Source organism: Protopterus annectens, chromosome 3.part1 (genome assembly GCF_019279795.1).
Source record: "Protopterus annectens isolate FY-2018-M chromosome 3.part1, PAN1.0, whole genome shotgun sequence".
Taxonomy (NCBI): Eukaryota; Metazoa; Chordata; order Ceratodontiformes; family Protopteridae; genus Protopterus; species Protopterus annectens.
Window position 1 is genome coordinate 1,836,313,123 of NC_056732.1, and position 17,114 is coordinate 1,836,330,236.

General features: G+C 44.2%; 1 protein-coding gene across 1 annotated transcript in view; it reads left to right on the plus strand.

Moving 5' to 3' along the window:
• The window catches only part of LOC122798731 (oocyte zinc finger protein XlCOF6-like), a 338,042-nt gene that overhangs the window by 237,978 nt on the left and 82,950 nt on the right, over positions 1-17,114 (plus strand). The window contains exon 3 of the mRNA XM_044067832.1: positions 2,862-2,984. Within this exon, the coding sequence (XP_043923767.1) occupies positions 2,862-2,984 (123 nt within the window). The remainder of the gene's footprint in view (positions 1-2,861; positions 2,985-17,114) is intronic.

Below are 17,114 nucleotides of genomic sequence, written 5' to 3' on the forward strand. Positions count from 1 at the left end.
TCATGTAATGTCCCTTAGCAGAAGAAATGGTTCCTTAAGTACCTGGTTAAAGAAACTAAACTATCAGCAGCACGTAAGTAAGCCATGGTGACATGGTAGATTTATATTCCAATATGTCCCCTCCTCTGGAACAAGTTTCCACTACATTTCAAACAAAGTAACACCCTTGTCACCTTAAAGGTGACCATACATAATTGGATAGGCAACATCAAACTCTCTCTTCCTCTATCATTGTCTTTTTTGAAGCTGGAAAGAACCTTGAGTATAGATTATTGGCTATGCTGGCAATGGTCTGCATACTTATAGGTTTGTTGGAAAGTATTAGACAATCTCACTAAAGAAGCCAAATGTATTCACTTTTCTATCAGTAACGGCTGAGACTTATTACTTCAATTACACCATCTTCCACTTCCTGCAGTTCCCACATGAACAACCTACATACTGTAAATACAATGCAGTGAAGTCCTTTACTGCCAGTCATAATTATCTGTTGTTCTGTGCTTGCAACTAACTTGTTTACAGTGAATCATCTGCACTGGGGAGAATACTGTTATATTTGGTAGTGCTAATTTGTTTATTCTGTGACTTTACTATTTTCCAGTTGTTTGCTATGTATTATCAGCTGTTTGCTATATGTATTAATTGTTTGCTATGTACTGATTTGGCCTATGTTGTTCTTTTCATAGATGTATATTCTTGCTGTATATCTTATTTGCCTTTTGGCTAAAGTAATGACTACAAAGGGGTAAAGGACCAGGTCGTACACCTGGTTAATAGACTTTAAGTAATAAATTAATGAAAGAGTAAATTTGAGGTTTAGTCTTAACTGTGTACCTTATTTGACTGCTTACCTTCAAGAGAGGCCATCGGATTGGACAACTTGAGCAAAGGTTACTAAAAGCTGTTGACAGACTTTCTGCGCTTATCCAGATATGTAATTTTATAGTTTTTATAGCAACTGTTCTCTCCCTTACAGCCCCAAAATATGCCCTAGTGGTGCCAGTCCTAAAGTCTGGGGATTACACACTTTTTTATTTTTCCTTACTAGTTTCTCAGACATGTTGTAGAAGGTAGTCTATTAGAAAGTGTTAAAGCAGGTACTTAGGCCATGTCATATGCGTGTAACTGCTGTCTGGTGTCTCACGTCCTGAAGTTGTACTTTTAGAATTTAGTCAGCGTGGAGCACGCTGGTTATTTGTGTGCATCTCTGTGTGTGTGTGTGTGTGTGTGTGTGTGTGTGTGTGTGTGTGTGTGTGTGTGTGTGTGTGTATTTACTCTTGACTTTGTAGATCAAATCAAGGCAAGGTCTGAGGACCAGTTAAGTGAATAAATTAAATAAAATGATTTGTTTCTGAGGACAGTACTGTTTTGCTGTATAACCTTTGAAGTCTTAATTTTGGTCAAAGGTGTGTGTGTGTGTGTGTGTGTGTGTGTGAGTGGTTACAGAGCTAGTGCAAGTTTTTAGAAACTTTACAGTTATCATGATTTCTAGAATCCAGTTTAAAACCTGGAATTCTACCATTGTAAACATTACTGCACGCTGCACAGTTTATCATTTACGCTTATGGTTCTAGAAGTTTGAACATTTGTTTGAGCTGTGAGGGTATAACCCGATTTTTGTGAAAAATCTCTGGTCGTTTACAGCTAAAGTTAGGGTACAAACATGCATATCTCTCTTGGCTGTGATATGAGGCAAGTATTTGTTTTGTACTTTTATGCTAACTAAGAAACACCTGCACTGCTCTGAAGCAGTTCTATACATTATGGTAAATCAGTATTGTAGGCTGGATTGCGGATGACTTTTTTTTTTCTTTTCTTTTCTTTTAGATCTGTTAATTAATAAAACAGATAAATATAAGTGGTGCAGATGAATGTTTTTGAATTAATCTCTAAATTCAGCCCAGCTGTATTGAACAGACAACCTGATAACAGAAGCACCTCTAGTAAAGCATAATGTATAAAACTTCTGAGGAAACAGTCTGGTTAGCCATGTCCTGTAAATGCTTCACCAGACTTGGTTAAACATTCTACCTCACTGTGTAGTGTATATATATCATTACATTCTGCCTTAAGCTGCTAATAAACTTTGTAGTAATGAATATAATTTTTTGTTTATTACACACATTTATTGCGACAGTTTCACTGACCTTACTGAACCTTTTCCCATTACTGTGCAGCGATCTACAGTTTTGCATCACCCTCGTAATTAAGCTTATGTAGAACTTCTCCACTGCTTACTTATTTGCTGTTACTTGCATAATACTGACAATAACCACTGTCTTGGTGTTCTTAATAGGTTTGGTTTATATGTGAATTCTTCTTTGACGATGTCAACAACTTCATTTACTTTTTGCATATGTTTTCAGCTATTTACTCAGAGATTGATTTCAAAATGTCTGCCATTTCTTCATATTTTTAAGTGATTTCAAAATGCCTGTCTTAATTTTTTTTTTATTTTATTTATTTATTTATTTATTGTAATTTTGTCAGTAAGGCCAGGGCTATGCCTAAAAAAAGTCCGACTAGAGCAACAACCCAGTTAACAAACAGTAAAATAAAAGTGGGTGGTACAGAAATTGCACTGATGTAGGTCAAACAAAAGATTAAGATTGTGGAAAAGTTTTAAGAGCGATTCTGTAGTTCATGTGCAGGCAAACCACAAAGACCCAAGAGTGTGCAAAGTAGCTATTTGGCGTAGAGGTAGCCAGTCTTTGTATCCTAATAAAATCAATTTCTGTACTGATGTAACTTGTGTTTATCAGTCGTGTATGAATAAAACCAGTATTAATGAAGACCATGCATTTTTGGAAGGATCTTTTTTTTTTTTTAATTGTACAGTTTCTACTTATTTTGTTTTGCAGGTTATGATATCCCAGTGGAAAACCTCAATTTACTTTTAAAAAAAATATACACTGTTCCATCTGGTGATACCAATGGAGGAGGGAACATACAACAAACGGAGAGTTCTGAAGACACAAACTATAGTAAGTAGTTGGTCGGGTAATTACTGTTTGGCTTTTCCCATTTGTGGTTATTTCATAAGGAGTGTGCCCACTGGGGATGAGTGCACAAGTTTACCAAAGTCTACCAAAAATAATATGGTGCTGTAACTTGATATCGTCTGTTGGGCCTAGCTGTACCCTAGTGTATCACTGTAGACCTTATAGAGATGACAGATATGCTCCGTCAAATCATCATCCGTGTAACTATGGACGGTACCTTATAGAGGTGACAGATGTGTACAGTCAAATCACCCATGTAATTGTGACAGTAGCTTCTAGAGATGACAGATGTGCTCAGTCAAGTAATCACCCATGTAACTGTGACAATACCTTACAGAGATGACAGATGTGCTCAGTCAAATAATCACCTGTGTAACTATGACGGTACCATGTAGAGATGACAGATGTGTACAGTCAAATAATCACCCATGGAACTGTGACAATACCTTACAGAGATGGATATGAACAGTCAAATCATCACCTGTGTAACTGTGACGGTACCTTAGAGATGACTGATGTGCTCAGTCAAATCAGTTCTATGTAAGGTTTCTCTGCTTGTTTGGACCACTGTAAACTGTGATTAAATATTTTTACTGGTTATGAAACATTTTTGTATATATTTGTATATCTATATTTGTTTATTTTCCAGCTTTTTTTCTTGAGCAGGTTCATCTCATTAGGCATGACCTGTTTTCAAGGGAGACCAGAGGTAGTACTCGTACTGATAAGGGGTAATTTGGCCAAGGAACTCCCCGAGATGTTCATCGTGTTTCACTGTTGCAGTCATTACACTTGGGTTATTCTGCTGGCAGGTTGCCCGAATTCCAAAATCCTGGCCTGACATCGGTTGCTGTCGCCTCTTCCCTGACGTCAGTGTGCCAGGGGTATAAAAGATGCAGCTGACGCCATTTTCTCCAGTCTTTCTTGCCGCGCGGGACCCGAAGCAAAAGCAGTTCGCAAGTACCAATCGGCCGACTCCTGAGATTTTCGAAATCTAACTTCAGATCTGAAGTCTTCATTAAAGCCAAGTACCCCATTGGCGAAACTTCAGACCGATGTCAGAAAAAGTTAACAATTGTATTTCTTGTGGGAAGCAAATACCTCCTAAGGATTTTCACTCTTACTGTATTCCTTGCCTTGGCCCTGACCACGACGTTGCTTGTTGTTGGTTTTGTGCTAGATTTAACCAACTCACTATAAAGCGTCAGTATGATTTCGCCTTTCATTACTTCAGCCGAAGATTCAATTGTACTATGCCGTCGGAACAACTGATGACCGTAATTTCTAAAAAACGCAAGGATAAAGACAAGGACAGGCATCCAAGGTCCAAAACCGACGAGGCTTCCGCTAAGCTAGTCGTCTGTTCTCAGTGAGGTGCTTTCGCAGCCCCTGACGCCCGCTACCTCAGAGCCACAGGCCGCTTCCGACTCCCACGTGGAGTCAAATGAGCCTCTGGAAACTCAAGGTATTGGATCCTCTGAAACTATACCCTCAGATGGGTCCGAAGCCGCTGTGCAGGCATCGGCTTCTGAGGGTGTTTTCAGACCAACACAGTTGTATGTAAAGCCATCTTCAGCTTCTAAGCCAAAGACCAAAGCAGCTCTAAAGACAAAGAAACAAGTACAGCATTCCTCAGGACAGGCCTTCATGCCTAAAAAAACAAATGTTCAAAATGGCTGAAGACCTTATTACTTTGATCAGGGGTTCCCATCCCCCTCCTGATAAGGCCTAGGCAAGAGACAGAATATGAATCTTCAGATCAGGTTTCCATTTCCTCTGATTCCTCCTCTGATTAGGAATACTCTCTTCCTCCCTATGAGGATTCTGACGCTGAAGAATCTATTCCTTCAGCTTCTCCTCCAGAAGATTTCTCCTTTGGGGAAACCCTGCATTCCATGAGGGAGCACTTTCATTGGGAGAGCCGGGATTACTCAGAATCTAAGAAAAGGCTCAGAGATTTTCTTTTACTTCTGCAGCACAGGCCCCTTGCAATTCCCCCTGTTCTGGACATTGTTGATGATGTTTTTTCAGAGTCCGGCCTGTCTCCAGACTCTATGCCCCCTGCACCGGTTAAGCCAGATAAATACTACAGGGTACCAGATTCCCATAAATTTCTTTATAAAAGCCCTGCTGCTGACCCAGAAACCATATCTCAGGGTCCTAAGGGAGTCAAAGCTTCTACTGCTAAAAACCCTGATGTCCTTCAAGGATGCATCTGCAGTCATCGCATATGGGATGTCCTTCAAGGATGCATCTGCAGTCATAACATATGGGTTGTCCTGCCTCAGGCAGCCCTTCGGTCGGCCGGATTCCAAAGTCTGGGTCTGGCCTCGGCTGATGTCGCACTTCACCCGACATCATAGCTCCTGGGGTATAAAGGCATCAGCCGACGCCATTTTCCTCAGTCTTTCTTGCCACGCGGTGCCTGAAGCAGAAGCTGTTCGCAAGTGCCGGTCGGTCAGATCCAGAGATTTCAACTACCGAAGACTTCTAAAAAAGCTAAGTACCCCGTTGGGGACTCTTTCTTGCCTCAGCCGATGTCAGACAAAGTAAATAATTGTTTAACTTGTGGGGAAACAAATACCTCATAAAGATTTCCACTCTTACTGCCTTCCTTGCTTAGGCCCAGACCACGACGTATCAGCTTGTTTAGCCTGTGCTTCCTTCAACCGACGGACACTTGGACGTCGGTCGGAGTTTGCAGAAGAGTTTTTTGGCTCCGCTTTTGCATATAAAATGCCGTCGGAGACTCCGACTACACATTTAGCTAAAAAACGCAAGGAAAAGGACTGACACTCGCGGCCCGTGGTTTCAGCTGAAACCACGGTGAGGCCTACCGCGAGTATCTCTGTTTCGGCGGAGACCGAGACCTCTGTTCTCCTTTCGGCCGAAAACATGCCTCCGACAACCGAGGCCACACAGGCCACGGCTGAGTCGGCTACAGAAATTCCTACAGAAGAAGCAGGCACACAAGATTTGTCTGACACTATTCCGTTGGACATCTCTACTCCTGCACGTGGGGCAGCTAGACCCCCTTCTTCTATGTCTATCAAGGCCTTTTCCAGGGCTAAAGCAGCAAAACTTTCCAAGGCCTTACCTACAAAGGCTCCCTCTCACAGGCCTACTTCAAGTTCTCAGATTCTCAGCCTTGCTGAGGACCTTATTTCTCTGATCAGGGGATCCCAACCTCACCCAGACAGGGCCTCACAACCCCCTCCTGAAAAGAGGCCTAGGACTGAACCCCCTGAACCTCTCTCCACTGACTATTCCTCGGATGGTACAGATTTATCTGACCATCAGGAAGGCCCATATTCACCTTATGAGGATTCTGATGCAGAAGACTCCATCCCTTCTGCCTCTCCTCCAGAAGAGTTTTCATTTGGGGAAACCCTGCACTCTATGAGGGAACACTTCCAATGGCAGGATCAGGATTTTTCAGATTCTAGAAAAAGGCTAAGGACTTTCTTACACTTACCACAACATAGGCCTTTAGCCATACCACCTGTACTATCAGTTGTTGATGATGCATACAATGATGCCAGTACTGCCCCTGATTCTCTTCCACCGGCCACTGCCAAACCTGACAGATACTACAGGGTCCAGGATTCTCACTTCCACTTGTATAAGGCCCATGCTGCAGACCCAGAAACCATTTCTCAGGGCCCTAAGGGTGTCGCAGCTGCCTCTGCCAAAAACCCCCTACCCTCTGAAAGAGAATCTAGAGCATTAGAGAGATGGGGTAAAAAGGTTTATACATCTGCAACTCTTTCTGCCAGGGCTTTAAACTGTCAATTCCACATGATACAGTACCAGGAATTTTTGTTAGATCAGCTGAATAAAAAACTGGCCTCTCCTGAACCTTTAGACCGTAAGTCCCTTCAGGATTTGGTACACAACTCTCAGCAGGTCAGTAATCATTTCTTGAAATGTGGCTATGATGCACTGGAGGCTTCATTTAGATCAGCTATGACTGGAGCAGTGATTCGAAGGCATGCCTGGCTAAAAGAGCAATCCTTGCCAGACCATGTAAGTCAAAACTCCTAGATGCCCCTATGGAGAAACAAAGTTTATTTGGCTCCCCTGCACAGGAGGTTCTCAAGAAAGTGGAAGAAAAAGCAAAATCTGTCCAAACAGTCAAGGATTTCCTGCAGGTTCAACCTCCGAGGTTCAGCAGAAATTGGCCTTCAAAGAATTGGTCCTTTCCAGACACCTCTAGAGCACAGAGAGGCAGAAATAGACGCCCAAGAGGCAGAGGTCAATCTAGGAGTGCCTACAGGGGTCGCCAGTGGCAACCTGCCAACCAGAGAAGTGCCGCCACAGCTGCGACTGCAACCACTTCCACAGGACAGACGCAATGACTTGGCTCTGATTCCGCCTACCAGGGAACAACTGGAAGCACCCTTGGGCGGAAAGCTAGCTTTATTTTCAAAGAACTGGCATTTTATTACAGGAGACAAATGGACTTTGCAAACAATAGACAAGGGCTACAGGTTTCACTTCCACACTCTACCAAAAAAGAGAGGAATGCCAAACCTTCCACCAAGCCAGAAATCAGAGGCTCTAAAAAAATCATCAGCTTACTAAGGATGAGAGCAATAGAAAAGGTACCAGCTATGGAACAAGGCCAAGGATTTTACTCCAGACTATTCCTTGTACCAAGAAAAGAAAATCAATGGAGGCCTATTCTCGACTTGTCCGCACTGAACACATATCTCATTGTTCCAAAATTCAAAATATGCTGACCCTACAGCAACTTCTTCCCATGCTGGGCAAGGAGTCTTGGCTGGTGACTCTAGATCTCAAGGAGGCATACCTGCACGTCCCTATACGACCAGATTGCAGAAGACACCTCAGATTTCTTGCAGAATCAGAGCATTATCAATTCTCAGCATTGCCCTTTGGCTTATCTACTGCACCCAGAGTATTCACGAAATGCCTGGCATCAGTAATTGCTCATTGCAGGCTTCAGGGAATTCAAATCTACCCATAACTGGACGACTGCCTAATACAAGCGGACAACAAGACAAAAATACTAAAGGATTTGGCCTATGTCATACAACTGCTACAAGCCTTGGGATACACAGTCAACATACAAAAGTCAAGACTAGTGCCATCCCAAATGATAACATTTCTGGGTGCAGAACTGGACACAATAGCTCAGATGGCTTTTCTCACAGAGGAAAAACAAAAGCATCTACCAGTCTATTTCATGGCATTAACAAAACAAACTCAGCTTACTGCAAGGAAAGTCCTGCAGGCCCTGGGTTACATGGCATCCTGCATAATCTTGATCCCACATGCCAGACTGCATATGAGAAAACTACAATGGTACCTGAGGAATGTATGGTCTCAACACAAGCACAGTCTAGAAGCCCTGATTCCAATCATTCCATGCCTGCACAAAGAATTCCTGTGGTGGGCTCGAGCCTGCCAGACAAACAAAGGATTGCCTTTCCACAAACCACATCCAAGGCAGACCATTACCACGGACGCCTCAGACCTAGGCTGGGGGGCACACATGGAAGACAAGTGTATCCAAGGCCTATGGTCCCAAGACCAGCTGAATCTACACATAAATCAAAAGGAGATGCTGGCAGTGAAGCATGCAATCGAGGCTTTCAGTTCATTCCTCCAGCAAGGGCACCTGCTGATAAGGACGGACAATACCACAGTCATGTGGTACATCAACAAACAGGGAGGCACACATTCATACCCCCTATGCCGGATGGCAATGGACCTTTGGAACTTAGGCCTGAATCTCAACATCCAACTGCAGGCCAGATTCGTACCAGGAAAAGAGAATTCACTAGCAGACAGCTTAAGCAGGACTACCACGGATGCTCACGAATGGATGCTGCATCCAGACATCTTCAAAAACATAACACGGAAATGGGGAATGCCAGAAATAGACCTGTTCACCTCCCCACTCAACCACCAACTGAAGAAATTCTGCTCAAGAGTATACCACCCACTAACCTGGAAGGTGGACTCCCTTTCTTTCAGCTGGAAGGACCTGACAGTATATGCCTTTCCACCTCTCCCATTGATGTACAAAGTTCTATTGAAGATCAGAGAGGAACAGCCAAAGGTAATTCTGATAGCTCCAGACTGGCCAAGGCAACATTGGTACCCGCTACTGAGAAGCATGTCTCGGACGAACTCATGGCCTCTACCTCTTTGTCCTTTACTTCTAACGCAGAACAACTACAGGACTCTGCATCCAAACTTAAAAACGCTGCAGCTAACTGCTTGGAAAATTGCACAACACAAAACCAACCTGTTTTATCTCAGAGGGTTAAAGACGTTATCCTGGAGGCTCGCAGACCCTCCACAAGGAAAACATATTCAGCCAAATGGAAGAGATTCCTCATTTGGAGTGCAGCCAAGGGAACAAATGTCACACTGGCAAACCTAGCATACATCCTAGAATACTTAGCAGAACTGTTCCACAATGGCCTGTCCTATTCTTCCATTAAGATTCATGCATCAGCAATTTCAGCAGAGTACAACATGGATCCTCCTGTCTTCTCTCATCCTCTCCTCAGACAATTTTTGAGAGGGATCAAAAATGTAAAACCTCCAAGGAAACCACCTCTACCTGCATGGGATCTCAATTTTGTGCTAGAAAAATTAACACTTCCTCCCTTTGAACCAGCAGCAACAGCAGACTTACAGTTCTTATCTTGGAAAACTGCCTTCCTGCTAGCAATCACTTCAGCAAGAAGGGTATCCGAGTTACAGGCATTAATGGCAGTGCAGCCTTTTCTCATCTTTCACCAGGATAGAGTGTCTCTGAGAACCAATCCTACTTTTATGCCAAAGGTGGTATCCAGGGTATCCTTGAACCAAGCTATTCATTTACCTACATTCTTCCCCAACCCACAGAACAGGGGGGAAAAACTACTTCACACCTTGGATGTACACAGACAACTGCGCTACTATCTGGACAGAACTAAGGCCAGCAGAAAAACTGACCAGCTTCTGGTAGCATATGCAACAGGAGTGCAAGGGAAAGCAATCTCAAAACAGACAATCTCAAAATGGATAGGAAATTGCATTCGATTCTGCTACTCCTTTCATGGAAAGACAACTCCTGAAAATATATCAGGCCTCACTCCACAAGAGCTACAGCCACCACTACAGCTTTCTTACGAGGAGTGGCTACCAAAGACATTTTAGAAGCTGCTACTTGGAGCTCCGTGCATACATTTGCCAAGCATTACAATCTTCCTTTATACTCCAGATCCCGAGCAGGTTTTGCAACTGCTGTTTTTCAAGGGATCTTAACTACACCATCATTATCTTAGTGCCTCCTCCCCCAGTTTAGCTATGGTATTCTACCCAAATGTTATGACTGCAGATGCATCCTTGAAGGACAGTACAGTTTTGTACCTACCATAAATGTAGATGTCCGATAGGTATGCATCTGCAGTCAGGATTACCCACCCTCCTTCCCCTCTGAGGTATTCCTAGGGTACATACCCCTCTCTTAGCTAGCTGGGGGAATCTATTATGGTGTATTTGTTTGTATGTATATATGTATATATACTTTAGTTTTCTACTGTCTGAAATTTGCTACTTTTATACAAATTTAGCCTTTCTTGAGGGCACCTGGCATCCGGGGCAAGAAACACTGAGGAAAATGGCGTTGGCTGATGCCTTTATACCCCAGGAGCTATGACGTCGGGTGAAGTGCGACATCAGCCGAGGCCAGACCCAGACTTTGGAATCTGGCCGACCGAAGGGCTGCCTGAGGCAGGACAACCCATATGTTATGACTGCAGATGCATACCTATTGGACATCTACATTTATGGTAGGTACAAAACTGTACTTTGTCCTGCCTCAGGCAGCCCTTTGGTCAGCCAGATTCCAAAGTCTGGGTCCGGCGTCGGCTGATGTCGCCCTTTCCCCGATGCCTTTATACCCCAGGAGCTACGACGTCGGGTGAAGTGCGACATCAGCCGAGGCCAGACCCAGACTTTGGAATCCGGCCGACCGAAGGGCTGCCTGAGGCAGGACACCCCATATGTTATGACTGCAGATGCATACCTATTGGACATCTACATTTATGGTAGGTACAAAACTGTACTTTGTCCTGCCTCAGGCAGCCCTTTGGTCAGCCGTATTCCAAAGTCTGGGTCCGGCGTCGGCTGATGTCGCCCTTTCCCCGACGTCAGAGCGCCTGGGGTATAAAAGCGTCAGCCGACTCCATCTTCCTCAGTCTTTCTTGCCGCGTGGTGCCCAAAGCAGAAGCAGTTCGCAAGTGCCGGTCGGCCAGCTCCTGTAATTTAGCTAAACCGAAGACTTCAAAAGCTAAGTACCCCGTTGGGGACTCTCTCTTGCCTCAGCCGATGTCAGATAAAATTAATAATTGCTTAACTTGTGGGAAACAAATACCTCATAAGGATTTCCACTCTTACTGCCTACCTTGCCTAGGCCCAGACCACGACGTCTCGGCCTGTTCCGCCTGTGCTTCCTTCAACCGACGCACTCTTGGACGTCGGGCGGAGTTTGCAGAGGAATTTTTTGGGGCTAGTTTTGCTTATAATATGCCGTCGGAGACTCCAACTTCACATTTAATAAAGAAACAGAAGGACAAGGACCGACACACGCGGGCCGCAGTTTCGGCTGAAACCACGGCCAGGCCTACCGCGAGTGTCTCGGTCTCGGCTGAAACAGAGTCCTTGGTACTTCCGTCCACCGAAACCGTACAACCGACAACCTCGGCCCCAGAGGCCACTACTGTATCGGTTATTGAATCTCCATTAGAATCTGGTGTCCAGGAACCTTCCGACACCATTCCTTTAGACAAAACTACTCCAGCACGTGGTGCAGCCAGGCCTCCTGCATCCATGTCCATTAAGGCATTCTCTAGGGCTAAAGCTGCTAAACACTCAAAATCTATGCCTCCCAGGGTTATCCCTCAGGGAGCCACTACAGGTTCTCAGATCCTCAGTCTAGCAGAGGACCTTATTTCATTAATTAGGGGCTCACTGCCTCATCCGGACAGGGGCTCTCAACTTCCTACAGAAAAAAGGCCCAGGGTTGAGCCCTCTGATCCCCATTCCGCAGATGAGGCCTCTGATGGCTCTGCTCTCTCGAACTACCAGGAGGAGGCTTTTTTGGCCTACGAGGATTCTGATGCAGAGGAGTCTATCCCTTCGGCCTCCCCTCCTGAAGAGCTGTCTCCCCTCCTGAAGAGCTGTCCTTTGGGGAAACTTTGCACACTACGAGGGAGCATTTCCAATGAGAGGGCCAGGAATTCTCTGATTCCAGGAAGAGATTAAGGACCTTCTTGCATTTGCCTCAGCATAGACCTTTGGCTATTCCCCCCGTTTTGAATGTCATTGATGATGTGTACTCTGAGTCTAGCACAACCCCTGACACTCTCCCTCCGGCTCCTGCCAAACCCGATGGGTATTGCAGGGTCCCGGAATCACATCTTTTCCTTTACAAGGCCCACTCTGCTGATCCAGAAACTATTTCCCAGGGCCCTAAAGGGGTTGCAACTGTCACTACAAAAAATCCACTCCCCTCTGAAAGGGAGTCCAGGGCTTTAGAGCGATGGGGTAAAAAAGTGTATATTTCATATGATACAGTACCAAGAGTATTTGTTAGATGAATTGCATAAAAAACTGTCTTCACCTGAACCCCTAGATCGCAAATCACTTCAGGATCTGGTACATAACTGTCAACAGGTTAGCAACCATTTCTTGCAATGTGGTTATGATGCATTGGAAGCTTCGTGTAGGTCAGCTATGACAGGTGCAGTCATACGTAGGCATGTTTGGCTGAAGGAACAATTTCTGCCAGACCATGTTAAAGCAAAACTTCTGGATGCTCCACCGGAAAAGCAAAAGTTATTTGGCTCCACTGCTCAAGAGGTCTTAAAGCAATTTGAAGAAAAGGCAAAATCTGTACAGTCAAAGATTTTATGCAAGTCCAACCACCAAGATTCAGCAGAAATTGGCCTTCCAAGAACTGGTCCTTTCCAGACACAGAGATTTCAGAGAGGCAAGAACAGGCATGCCAGGGGTAGAGGGCAAGATAGAGGCTCCTACAGAGGAGGTCAATGGCAGCCTCCCAACCAGAGAAGTAGTGCAGGGCCTACAACTGCTGCACAAGGACAGACTCAATGACTTTACTTTGACACCGCCGACCAGGGCTCAATTGGAAGCACCTTTGGGCGGAAAGCTTTCCTTATTCTCAGAAAATTGGCACATTATTACAAGGGACAAATGGATACTCCAAATAATAGACAAAGGATACAGGTTCCATTTCCACACATTACCGAAAAGAAGAGGCATGCCAGACCTGCCACCAAATCAAAGGGCAGAGGCTTTGAAACAAATCTCCAACTTAATGCAAATGAAAGCAATAGAAAAGGTTCCTCTCTCAGAACAAGGCCAAGGATTTTATTCCAGACTCTTCCTTGTTCCAAGAAAAGAAAAGCAGTGGAGGCCTATTCTCGACTTGTCCGCACTGAATACTTATCTCATTGTGCCAAAATTCAAAATGCTGACTCTTCAGCAACTCCTTCCCATGCTGGGCAAGGGGTCTTGGCTGGTAACTGTGGACCTCAAGGAGGCATACCTGCATGTCCCTATCAGACAAAGCTGCAGAAGACACCTCAGATTTCTTGCAGGTTCAGAGCATTATCAATTCTCAGCATTGCCCTTTGGCTTATCTACTGCACCCAGAGTATTCACGAAATGCCTGGCATCAGTAATTGCACACTGCAGACTTCAGGGGATGCAAATATACCCGTATCTGGACGACTGCCTTATACAAGCGGACAGCCAACAAACTTTGGTAAAACACTTGAATTATGCCATCCACCTTCTTCAGGCCTTGGGATATACAGTCAACATTCACAAGTCAAGACTTGTGCCATCCCAAAGAATAACTTTTCTGGGTGCGAATCTAGACACAACCACCCAAATGGCCTTCCTCACAGAAGAAAAACAATGTCAACTACCGGACTACTTCAAAAACCTGTCAAGACAAACTCAGCTGACTGCAAGGAAAATCCTGCAGGCCCTGGGTTACATGGCTTCTTGCATTCTTCTGATTCCTCAAGCAAGGCTACATATGAGGAAACTATAATGGTACCTAAGGAGTTTATGGACTCAGCACAGTCACAGCTTGGAAACTTTGATACCACTCATCCCATGCCTTCAAAGGGAATTCCTGTGGTGGGCTCAAGCAAGCCAGTCAAACAGGGGTCTGCCCTTCACCAAACCAATAGCCAGCCAAACCATTACAACGGACGCTTCAGACCAAGGATGGGGAGCGCACATGGAGGGAAGGTGCATTCAAGGACTATGGTCACAAAAAGAGCTACGCATGCACATAAACCAAAAGGAAATGCTGGCAGTGTGATACATGCAATCGAGGCCTTCAAGCTATTTCTACATCAAGGCCACCTGTTAATAAGGACAGACAACACCACAGTTATTTGGTACATAAACAAGCAAGGAGGCACCCATTCCTACCGTCTTTGCAGACTGGCAATGAATCTATGGGAACTTTCCTTGACACTCAATATAGAGCTGCAATCCCAGTTTGTGCCAGGAAAGGACAATATACTGGCGGACAGCTTAAGCAGGAACATCATGGATGCACACGAATGGATGCTGCACCCAGACATCTTCCATCAGATAACACAATCATGGGGGAGACCGGACATAGACCTCTTTGCCTCCCCACACAATCATCAGCTGAAGAAATTCTGCTCAAGGACATACCACCCACAAGCATGGAAAGTGGATGCTCTCTCTTTCAGCTGGAGAACTCTTAACAGTGTATGCATTCCCCCCTCTTCCATTAATGACCAAGGTCTTACTGAAGATCAGGGCAGAGCAGCCAAGAGTGATTCTGATAGCTCCGGACTGGCCAAGACAGCACTGGTACCCATTGCTAAAGAGCATGTCACGGACGAAACCATGGCTTCTTCCACAATGACCGCTTCTCCTGACACAGAACAATTACAAAACTCTGCATTCCAACCTGAAAACGTTGCAACTAACTGCCTGGAAAATACCTTGATTCATCACCAGGATAAGCTATCCAAGAGAGTGAAGGATATCATCATGGAAGCTCGCAGGCCTTCCACAAGAAAGGCATACTCAGCAAAATGGAAAAGATTTCACACTTGGAGCACCACAAAGGGCCTAGATGCAAAAGTTATGAACATGGCACATATCCTGGAATATTTGGCAGAAATGCTCCACAATGGCCTGTCTTACTCTTCCATTAAAATTCATGCTTCAGCAATTTCAGCAGAGTACAATACTGATCCACCTGTCTTCTCTCATCCTTTCCTAAGACAGTTTTTAAGAGGAATTAAAAACATCAGTCCTCCAAGGAAACCACCAGTGCCTACTTGGGACCTTAACTTCATGTTGGAAAAACTAACACTGCCTCCCTTTGAACCAGCAGCATCTGCAGAACTACAGTTCCTGTCTTGGAAGACTGCTTTCCTTCTGGCCATAACCTCAGCAAGAAGAGTATCTGAGTTACAGGCCCTCATGGCAGTGCAGCCATTCCTTATTTTTCATCAAGACAGAGTCTGAGAACCAATCCTTCATTTATGCCAAAGGTGGTATCCAGGGTCTCATTAAACCAAGCTATTCACCTGCCTACCTTTTTTCCAAATCCACAAAACAAAGGGGAAAAGCTTTTGCACACCCTGGACATACACAGACAGTTGCGCTACTACTTGGACAGAACTAAAAGTTACAGAAAAACTGACCAGCTGTTTGTAGCATATGCTGCTAGTGCACAAGGAAAAGCAATTTCAAAACAGACAATTTCTAAATGGATAGGAAATTGCATTCGTTTTTGTTACTCCTTTCATGGAAAAGCTGTGCCAGCTAACATTAGACCTCATTCAACCAGAGCCACAGCCACCTCCACAGCCTTCTTAAGAGGGGTGGCTACCAAGGACATTTTAGAAGCTGCTACATGGAGCTCCGTGCATACATTTTCCAAGCATTACAATTTACCTTTATATTCCAGATCCAGAGCAGGCTTTGCTACGGCAGTCCTGCAGGGCATTTTAGCTACACCATCCTTTACATAGATCCTCCACCCCCAGATTGGCTATGGTATTCTACCCATATGTGATGACTGCAGATGCATCCTTGAAGGACATAGTACAGTTTTGTACCTACCATAAATGTAGATGTCCGATAGGTATGCATCTGCAGTCAGGTTTACCCTCCCTCCTTCCCTCTGTGGTATTTATTGGGTACTTATCCCTCTCATAGCCTGCTGGGGTTATCTCTTATGGTGTATTTGTTTTTTTTATCTATATATATATATATATATATATATATATATATATATATATATATATATATATATATATATATATATATATATATATATATATAGATATATATATATATATATATATATATATATAATATAATTTATATGCATACATATTTCTGTGCATGTTTGGAATTTATTGCATTTCTCCAAATTTAGCCTTCCTTAGAGGGCACCTGGCATCTGGGGCAAGAAAAACTGAGGAAGATGGCGTTGGCTGATGCTTTTATACCCCAGGTGCTCTGACGTCGGGGAAAGGGCGACATCAGCCGACGCCGGACCCAGACTTTGGAATCCGGCCGACTTAAGGGCTGCCTGAGGCAGGACAACCCATATGTGATGACTGCAGATGCATACTTATCGGACATCTACATTTATGGTAGATACAAAACTGTACTTTCCCTCTGACAGGGATCCAAGGGCACTGGACAGATGGGGGAAAAAAGTTTACACTTTCTGCTACTTTGGCTGTAAGGGCCTTAAATTGTCAATTTCATATGCTTAAATATCAACAATATTTAATGTCACTATTAAAACAGAAAATGTTGACCAACTGTGAATGTCCATTAAACAAGGAAATGTGGGATTTATTGCATGCAGCTGAACAAGTGGGAAAACCTACTTTGCAATGTGTTTTGATTCTTTGGAGGCCTCTTGTAGGGCCACTGTAATTAGGAGGCATGCCTGGTTAAAGGAACAAAATCTGCCTGATCATGTTAAAGCAAAATTATTAGATGCTCCTTTACAGCATGATACTTTGTTTGGTGTTAAGGCAG